Here is a 10,125-nt window from a genome sequence, read left to right as displayed (position 1 = left end):
TCCAAGGTCTTTGTTCTATGTTACACTGCTCAGAATATATTTCATCAGATTGCATAGGTTTGGAATTCCAAAAGCAGTTGCTACAGAGCTTTGTAGCCTGGAGGACTTTCTTGTGCTTGCGAGCTGTCTGTTGTATTAAAATGTGAAAAATATTTCCTAGCAGCTCAAGCCCTTGCTTTAGTTTTCATTACATTGTAATTCTCATTAGTGTTGCTCTACCATTAGTAAGCATAGAGACTGTCTGTACAATTGTTTTTATTCATAATAAATTTACATATGTAACTGGCCACTTAAAATCCGAAGAATAATAATGTTATGATGATTAACAGTGGTAATTGTAGTGAGATACTGGAAGAGGCACTTTCTATTCTTAGGCATTCGTCATATTTTGCAAAATCGACTTCCCTAATTGCGCATACATGATCAATTCTGCAGTTGTGATCACAGTCTTCTAGGTCATAATTGACAGAGTTGTACTCATAGTACTTCTGTAAGTAACACTTGTTTGTAGATATTTTATCCAGCACCGCTTGCATGGATTTCACAGAGCCATCCGGAACTTGGAAGGCCTCGGTCAATCGATACTCCTTCTCCCATCGTGGAGCCTCCAGGTTGGAATAGGTTAGATTCAAGTAGTAGGTCACCATGTCCTAGAGAAAGAAAAACAAAGTTACATCAAACAATGGTACGCTTTCCACAATTGGTAAGGGGTGGCCTAAAGTGTCATCAGAAATCTCAAGTTAGGAGTCTTAAAGGCGCCCATGAAAAACTGATATATCATATTTGTCATATGCAGGATAGAGTAAAGGCTGGCCTCCCCTCTCCGCCTCTTCCTTCCCTATTCATCTCAATTTCTGATGAGGTCAAGCAAGGGGGACAGATGTGTATATTTGATTTATTCTAAACGTCCCCAATCCAGCAATTTAAACTGATGTCCTAGGAGGTGCATCAGACAGTGCACCATTGGATGGTGCAGTGCCAGCTCCTGGGAAGGTACAGGGGGCATTGGCAGTCAAAGAACATGTCGGGTGCAAACCAGTGCAGTAGGCACAAACTTCACAACATCTCACTAATAGCCTTCCATGATATTGTGATCAATATCTCCCTGTCCTCAAACACAAGCTTAGAGCAGAGCTGTGCGTAGCTTAAATAATGCCCAGAATACGTTCATAAAAAAGGGAGTGGAGGGTTTGGGTCTGTCCAGTACACTACGTCCCATATAACAAAAATAAAAGGTGTACAGTTCTAAAGAAAAGGTGTCCTGGTTGTCTCTTATGACAGGAGGACCTTTTTAGAGTCAAGAGCAGTGTAATTTTAGGAGCAAGTGCCTTCACCCAGCAATTTGTTGGCATGCTTTATCAACAGGCACATGGTCCTCATAGGACGGGTGCTGCAATGCTCTACAGGCCCCCCGGCTCCCCAAGGGGGGGGTCTTTGTCAGATTTATTTTGTTATTTTAGCAAACGAGTAGACCCTGTATAGGGTCTAGACTAACTTTAAAGATGGATGAGCATGATTAAAATGAACTAAAGAACCCTCTTAAAATACTTTTTAATATTCAAGGGTCTTAAAGCACGGACGATCCTAGGGAGGTGATGTTCCTTTTAGATCTGATCGTGGTCAACATGTTTCACAGTCACAAACGGGATCTATTGGCAATTCATCAGGACATAAACTGTTGTGCCTAATCTACAGAGGGGCTCAGCATAACTAAGGTAATTTCATTAAAGAGTGCCATTGTGATAGACTCACACAATGTGTTATAAATACAGATTATAGCTGTCTGAAAAAATGCCACCCCATTTTGGATAGGCTAATGGCAGAGACCACTGTGACTAATAAGCATCTTGTGAGGCAATCTTACCTCTGTGTGTGAACCAAAGGTCCTAATCTTTCCTGACGTCTCAGGTTCTGCAGCAGTACCACAATATATAACACAAGATGTGAGTTTACCACAATGGTGCTCTTTAATAACATTATCTTAGTTTGGCTGAGTCCCGATTGTAGATTAGACACAACAATTTAGGTCTCAATGAATTACCTGGCTGTCCTGGTTATTACCTGGCATCTGGCTATCCTGATTATTATCTAGGATAGCCATTGTCTAACAGTTTAGAGCTGAACTAAATGTCAAACAGCTTAGTGTTGAGCTAGACAGTTAGAATAAATGACCAGTATAGTAGTGGAAGGACACCCTAATGAAGATGACAGTGAAGGCGAAGATACTGATGATCACCCAACTTTGATACAGTACCCAACAATGAGGGTGGGGGTGGGTGTGGGGGAAAAGCTGCTGTCCCCTTACCATGATCCAATTCTTAATATCGCTGGACAATTTCCCAAAATCCAAAGGAATCCCCAAAGGTTTAGGGAAGAATTATGAATGCTCCTTGAAGGCTAAAATTCGAACTGGGCTACTATTAATCATTGGCTTAGAGTTAGAATACCCGGTGATGTCTAGGGTAGATTGGCGGCCAGTGCAGACTGTCTGCAGCTGTACATTGACATACAGGGAGTGCAGAATTATTAGGCAAGTTGTATTTTTGAGGATTAATTTTATTATTGAACAACAACCATGTTCTCAATGAACCCAAAAAACTCATCAATATCAAAGCTGAATATTTTTGGAAGTAGTTTTTAGTTTGTTTTTAGTTTTAGCTATGTTAGGGGGATATCTGTGTGTGCAGGTGACTATTACTGTGCATAATTATTAGGCAACTTAACAAAAAAAAATATATACCCATTTCAATTATTTATTATTACCAGTGAAACCAATATAACATCTCAACATTCACAAATATACATTTCTGACATTCAAAAACAAAACAAAAACAAATCAGTGACCAATATAGCCACCTTTCTTTGCAAGGACACTCAAAAGCCTGCCATCCATGGATTCTGTCAGTGTTTTGATCTGTTCACCATCAACATTGCGTGCAGCAGCAACCACAGCCTCCCAGACACTGTTCAGAGAGGTGTACTGTTTTCCCTCCTTGTAAATCTCACATTTGATGATGGACCACAGGTTCTCAATGGGGTTCAGATCAGGTGAACAAGGAGGCCATGTCATTAGATTTCCTTCTTTTATACCCTTTCTTGCCAGCCACGCTGTGGAGTACTTGGACGCGTGTGATGGAGCATTGTCCTGCATGAAAATCATGTTTTTCTTGAAGGATGCAGACTTCTTCCTGTACCACTGCTTGAAGAAGGTGTCTTCCAGGAACTGGCAGTAGGACTGGGAGTTGAGCTTGACTCCATCCTCAACCCGAAAAGGCCCCACAAGCTCATCTTTGATGATACCAGCCCAAACCAGTACTCCACCTCCACCTTGCTGGCGTCTGAGTCGGACTGGAGCTCTCTGCCCTTTACCAATCCAGCCACGGGCCCATCCATCTGGCCCATCAAGACTCACTCTCATTTCATCAGTCCATAAAACCTTAGAAAAATCAGTCTTGAGATATTTCTTGGCCCAGTCTTGACGTTTCAGCTTGTGTGTCTTGTTCAGTGGTGGTCGTCTTTCAGCCTTTCTTACCTTGGCCATGTCTCTGAGTATTGCACACCTTGTGCTTTTGGGCACTCCAGTGATGTTGCAGCTCTGAAATATGGCCAAACTGGTGGCAAGTGGCATCGTGGCAGCTGCACGCTTGACTTTTCTCAGTTCATGGGCAGTTATTTTGCGCCTTGGTTTTTCCACACGCTTCTTGCGACCCTGTTGACTATTTTGAATGAAACGCTTGATTGTTCGATGATCACGCTTCAGAAGCTTTGCAATTTTAAGAGTGCTGCATCCCTCTGCAAGATATCTCACTATTTTTGACTTTTCTGAGCCTGTCAAGTCCTTCTTTTGACCCATTTTGCCAAAGGAAAGGAAGTTGCCTAATAATTATGCACACCTGATATAGGGTGTTGATGTCATTAGACCACACCCCTTCTCATTACAGAGATGCACATCACCTAATATGCTTAATTGGTAGTAGGCTTTCGAGCCTATACAGCTTGGAGTAAGACAACATGCATAAAGAGGATGATGTGGTCAAAATACTCATTTGCCTAATAATTCTGCACTCCCTGTATACTCATTGTCTACTGCCAGAGGTGCCCTACTATGCAATAACTGATGTGTGTCCTACCAAAACAATTTGAACAAAAATAAGTAATTGCGAACAAAACCAGGGTGAATCACTCTCAGACTATTTTGGTAGATGTACAGATATTTTTGACCATCATTCTGGTCTTCTGAAATCTTTAGAGATTGCTTAAAAGTAATGGAACAGAGGAGCGGAACCAAGATGGTGCTGGAGATGGACGCTCCTGGAACAAGCCCTGTTGCGGCCTCCAGCATAATCCAGTCTTTTATCCGTATGCCTCCCGATCCAGGGGTGGGACCTGGATGCATAGACCACTGGTGGTCACGTCAATTGGGGGAAATAGTAGGAAGCCCCCCTGTTCATGTATGAGACCCCTTAGGAGTATCTGTTCGGGTGGGTTTAGTGATTTTCTTGTTCATGGTTAGTGAAATCGTGCCACAGATACATGCATCTAATAGGTCTCCCTTACTGCAATGTTGAACTCCAGGCTTCCCTTTCGCATCCCTGGGTGTTTTATGTGGGGTTGCACCTCCGCTTATGACATTTCTCCCGTAGACCAAGAATGACCCTTGTGGGTAGTGAATCAGGGCCTCCGTTGGTGGACTTGCAGTCACTCACTGTTTTATCTTGGAATGCGAATGGACTGGGCGATAAGTTTGTACTTCTACAGGAGATGCATCTTAAAGGCACAAAGTGTACGTTTCTGGGCAGAGGGCCCTACATCACGTTGGCACATGCAGGTTTTAACTCTGGCTCTAGGGGGTGGCGGTTTTGATTTGCAGGTCCCCCTCCATCTGCATCATATGACAATGGACAGACCCCACTGGTAGATACGTGGAGGTAAAGGGGTGCTGGGGTAGATGGGAGGTCTTGTTCCTGAGCGCTTAGCCCCCCCCTAAGCTCCAGGCCCCCTTGTTGGAGACATTAGAGAGGATCTTGCTGGTGGCTGACTCCCCACTCCATGTCGTAGAGGGAGATTTCAATGATGTGATGGTGATGGATGTGGACCGATCCGGGATGCCCAGGATTTCTTGCCCCCTACCCTGCTTTACTGTTTTACTACAGCCCTAGGGTTGTCTGATCTATGGTGGCATGCCCATCCCACTGACAGGAAGTATTCTTTTTTCTCCAGGGTCCATAATGTTTTTTCCAGATTAGAATATATTTTTACCTCAGCAGGGGATATGGGGACTAAACATCAGACGGACTACCTGGCACGAGGTCTGTTAGACCACTCCCCCCTGATGGAGTGCTTGGGGAGTCGAGGGGGGGGGAAGGGATGGAGGCTGGGGGCCTGGGACCTGCAGGATTGAGAGGTGGTGCATGGGCTCCAGGTAGATACTGAACTATATTTCAAGGAAAACGTGGGGTCGGTCGGGTCAGCAGTAGTGCTCTGGGAAGCATACAAGCTAGTGCTTTGGGAAAGCGCCCAGAACTTAGTGACCCAGAAGAGAAGGAAGGCGTCGGAAACCTTGAGTAAGTTTGAACACCAGCTGCTGGCACTCAAAGGGGCTTTGGGACAGGGACCGGCCCTCCCTGTACTCTGACAACTGGAGCTGGTGAGGGCTGAGTACAGGGAAATGGCAGAGAGGGAGGTTAAAAGTCAGCTGCGTACTACCCATCACAGGCTCTATGAAACTGGGGATAAAGCAGGGAAACTTCTAGCTTGGCTGGGGAGGAGGGAGATGAAAGCGAGGTGGATACAGGAGACAGTGGGGGTCATTCCGACCCCCGGCGGTCCTTGGGATGCGGGAGCACCGCCAACAGGCTGGCGGTGCTCCTCAGGACATTCTGACCGCGGCGGTTCAGCCGCGGTCAGAACAGGAAAACCGGCGGTCTCCCACCGGTTTTCCGCTGTCCTGCAGAATCCTCCATGGCGGCGCAGCTTGCTGCGCCGCCATGGGGATTCTGACACCCCATACCGCCATCCGACCCGCCAGGAACAGGATGGCGGTATGGGGTGTTGTGGGGCCCCTGGGGGCCCCTGCAGTGCCCATGCCAATTGCATGGGCACTGCAGGGGCCCCCATAAGAGGGCCCCACTTTGTATTTCAGTGTCTGCTTTGCAGACACTGAAATACGCGACGGGTGCCACTGCACCCGTCGCACATACCCACTCCGCCGGCTCCATTCGGAGCCGGCTTCCTCGTGGGGAGGGGTTTCCCGCTGGGCTGGCGGGCGGCCTTCTGGAGGTCGCCCGCCAGCCCAGCGGGAAAGCCAGAATGGCCTCCGCGGTCTTTCGACCGCGGAGCGGCCATATGGCGGCTCCCGCCGCCCGCGGGGGTCAGAATGACCCCCAGTGACTCAGGAGGGAGTTAGAGTGTCTTCAAATAAAGAAATTGCAGAGGCCTTTGCCTGCTAGTATTGTGATTGTATAAGGCAAGACCACTCACAAATGCCTGTCTGATTTTGGATATCTGCAGAGCATTGATGTCCCAGTGCTGGACGCAGAGGCTCGGACAGAGTTAGACGGGGATATCACCTTGGAAAAGGGTCCAGCCACGACAACATAGCTATGCTCGGGCAAAGTCCCTGGGCCCAACAGGTTCCTGGCTGAGCTATTTAAGATATTGGGAGATATCTTAGCCCCCCAACTTCTGAATATGTTCCAAGAAGCAAGACAAAGAGATCTACCTCCTGATTTGAGACTGGCCGAGATGGTTGTTATCCACAAAGAAGGAAGGCCTAAAATGTCCTGTGCATCCAATAGACCAATTTCTTTCCTTAATGTCGAGGTGAAAGTTCTGGCCACAGTATTATCAACGCGCCTCCGAGGCGTTATTTCTCCCCTAGTTCACAAAGACCAATCCGGCTTCATGCCAGGATGTTCTACAAGATACAATCTGAGGTGCACCCACAACTGGCTGAATGCCATACTGGAACATCCAGACCCACATGTATTTAAGGCCCTTGATGCTGAGAAAGCATATGATGCAGTGCACTGCCCCCTCTTGGAAGGCACACGGGTGAGATTTTGATATGGCCCTCGGTACTGGGAATGGGTGAGACTGCTCTACTGTAACCCAGTGGCAGCAGTGAGAGGGAATGGCACCCTTTCACCTGAGTTCCCCATAGCACGGGGTACTGGGCAGGGATGTCCCCTAGCCCCCTTGTTGTTTGCTCTCACTATAGAATCCCTAGCATGCATGATCCATGCCCACCCCGGGATACATGGCTTCAGTCTGAGAGAGGGGGAGACTGACCTAGAAACGCATTTCCTTATATGCTGATGACATACTCCTGTATGTCACGAGACCCCAAGTATCCACCTGTTTGAGGAATATGGAAGTTACTAAGAATACCGGATTAATTGGGACAAATCTATTTTGTATGCCTGGCAGAAAGACACAGCTATCCATTCCCTCTCAACTCATCTGCAATGTTCACATGAGGGATTCAAATATCTCAGTATCTATTCTAATTGACACATAGGGCTGACTTCTGTCATACTAATAATTTGGGGAGGGTGATGAGAGCCTGCAGAGCCAACTTGGAAAGCTAGAGAGGTCTTCCTCTCACATTGATGGGGCGTGTGGCCATGTTTAAAATGATTCCTCTCTCAAAGTTCCTATACGTTTTGCAAAATACATATTACCAGATCCCCCCGGGATTCTTCATGACTTTGGCATGAGACATGCAGCTCTGTGGGAGGGAAAGCACCCTAGAATTGTCCTCAAAACGCTACAGCGCAATCAGTATAATGAGGGCTTATTTCTCCCATACCTGGAGGGCGCATTACTGGGCAGCCCACCTGATTAACATTAATTGAATGGATGTTTGACCCCTGGGGATCACCCTACTTTCTGATTGGAGAGACTACACTGAGGAAGGAAATCCTGTCTTCATTATTTATGCGGAGGAGGGACTTAGCAACATGTTCTCCTGACCACTTAGGTGTCCCTCAGGGCATGGTCTAAGGCTACCACTGAACTGGGATGGCATCACCGACCCACGAGGGAGACCCCCTTTTGGGAGAAATGTTGGGTACCGGAGATTAGTAAACTGAAGTGTTTTGATGTCTGGGATCGCATCAGTATTTCCAAGGTGGGAAATGTGATGGGGAGGGGAGATATCATGCCTTTTGCGTCCTTCCAAACCAAGTACGCGCTTAGCAAGATACAGTTCCTCCATTATGCACATTTGTGGCACACATGGAAAGCTGAGGGCCTTTGAGGAAGGAAGGGATATTCGACTACGCCCCGCTGGAAGGCAGATTATTGCTGGAGAGCCAAGACATAAAAGCAATGTCTATGACTATGGGACTATCAATAATAACATGCCTGAAAAACTCTTCAAACTATGTAGTCGGTGGGAGACTGACAGGGAAATTGGAGGATGTAGACTGGGAGGCAGCATTGATGTTTCCACGAGAAGTAGCAATCAAGTTGGGACTGAGACTAATCCAATTTAAGATCCTTCATAGGATCTATTATGATAGACAATGTTTACATACTGTGGGAAGGGCACAGCACCGAACTGTCTTAGATGTCACAAGAACATTGGCACCTTTCTACACACAATCTGGGGCTGCCCTGAGCTTCAGGAGTATTGGACAAGGTTTGTGAGGGAATTAAGAGGGGTGGTGTTCAAGCAGATCCCTTTTGATCCCAAATTTATTCTCCTGGGAATCCGTAATGATGTTGACTTGCTCCGTGCTTGTATTTTGCGGACTTTAGCTGGTGGTAGCCAAGAGGGATAGTCCCCGTCTTTGGGGCTCTGAGATATGGCCAATTGTGGATACGTGGAGAAGAGGGATGGGTGGATTTATGATGGCAGAGAAGGTGACATACACTAATAAAGGCTGTCTGCGGAAGTTCGGGAGGGTCTGGGGGGCCTGGATGGCATATTACTCCTCGGATGTTTAGATACCTACTAAATCTTGGTCTACCAGGAATATATACTGATGAATACTGAGAGACATCTGGATTGTGTTGTTTACAGATGGAGAGATAGACCAATGACTGTACTGACCAACTGTACGTTCATGTGTCTGTGAGCTGTTGGGGGGCTGTTGCTTATTTCTCTCTCGTTTTGGTGCTATGATAATCTACCATTATGTAAAGCTTACTTGGGTATGCTATGCACCTGTTGAAAACCAAATAAAAAGATTTCATTAAAAAAAAGTAATGGGACAGCTTTTGTTCAAAGGTTGTTGCTAAAACTGCATAAACAGTTGTGAAATATTTAAGCTGTCTTTATCGGTTTTAGTGGCAAATAATTGCTTACCTACCCAGTGTAGTGGATCCTATTAGGTTTTATTGGGAATCAGGAGATAGCTTAGCCTTCTGGCTTGCAGGCCTCTGCCCCCATCACCTAGTGACTTTTAACCTACTTAGCCTGCTCTGTTTTAGAGCATTTACTTATTTTTTCTTCCACAATGGCTGCTATGTTTATAGTTAGGAAGATGTTTTGATTTCACGCTATCAGTGCCACTCTGAAGGCGTCGTTAGCAGCGTCAAAGACAAGTGATATACGTAGGTATTCACATCATGCACTTTCTCACTTGTGACAGTAACATAATGTTCTTCTTCAGGGAATTGTTTATATTATTGCACCCTCAGGCATGCCTTCTTATCCATTGTTGGGAACATACCTGCGCCAGGGGTCCAACAAGATCTGTATGAATACATGTCACACAGACAAGGTTATCAGAGGGATTCCTAACAGATTCCATCAACGCTAACTATGCTACACATCGCCTTGATGCAGACCCAGCCTTCGTGTCCCCACGGAGTCTGATCTAGAGACCTCATTCCAAGGTAAAGAGGGTTGGGGGACTCTTTTCATGGACATGGTACCAAACAAGCACAGGAGAGTTCTAATACGCGCTGGGATAAACAAAACCAAACTAAAGACAGACGAAGTCATAGAGCAGACTCTCCACACCAGGAGAACTCAGAAAGGAGATATAATCTCAGAAATAGAGAAAATACAAAAGCTCCTCACAGATATACTGATTCACGCCCCTCTCGCACCTTTCAGGACGTACCGGATAGATGTACCGAGAGAGTGGGCTGGTCAGAGCAATGTCCTGACTA

The 10,125-nt window shown here is 46.2% G+C and overlaps 1 protein-coding gene across 1 annotated transcript in view; it reads right to left on the bottom strand.

Moving 5' to 3' along the window:
- Nucleotides 1-238: 238 nt before the first annotated feature.
- Nucleotides 239-10,125, bottom strand: part of SMPDL3B (sphingomyelin phosphodiesterase acid like 3B) — a 166,634-nt gene continuing 156,747 nt past the window's right edge. Inside the window, exon 8 of the mRNA XM_069225108.1 lies at nucleotides 239-650. Within this exon, the coding sequence (XP_069081209.1) occupies nucleotides 291-650 (360 nt within the window). The 3' untranslated portion in view covers nucleotides 239-290. The remainder of the gene's footprint in view (nucleotides 651-10,125) is intronic.

This window comes from Pleurodeles waltl, chromosome 3_1, assembly GCF_031143425.1.
Source record: "Pleurodeles waltl isolate 20211129_DDA chromosome 3_1, aPleWal1.hap1.20221129, whole genome shotgun sequence".
In the NCBI taxonomy this organism is placed as follows: domain Eukaryota; kingdom Metazoa; phylum Chordata; class Amphibia; order Caudata; family Salamandridae; genus Pleurodeles; species Pleurodeles waltl.
This window is presented reverse-complemented; position numbering and strand designations above follow the sequence as displayed.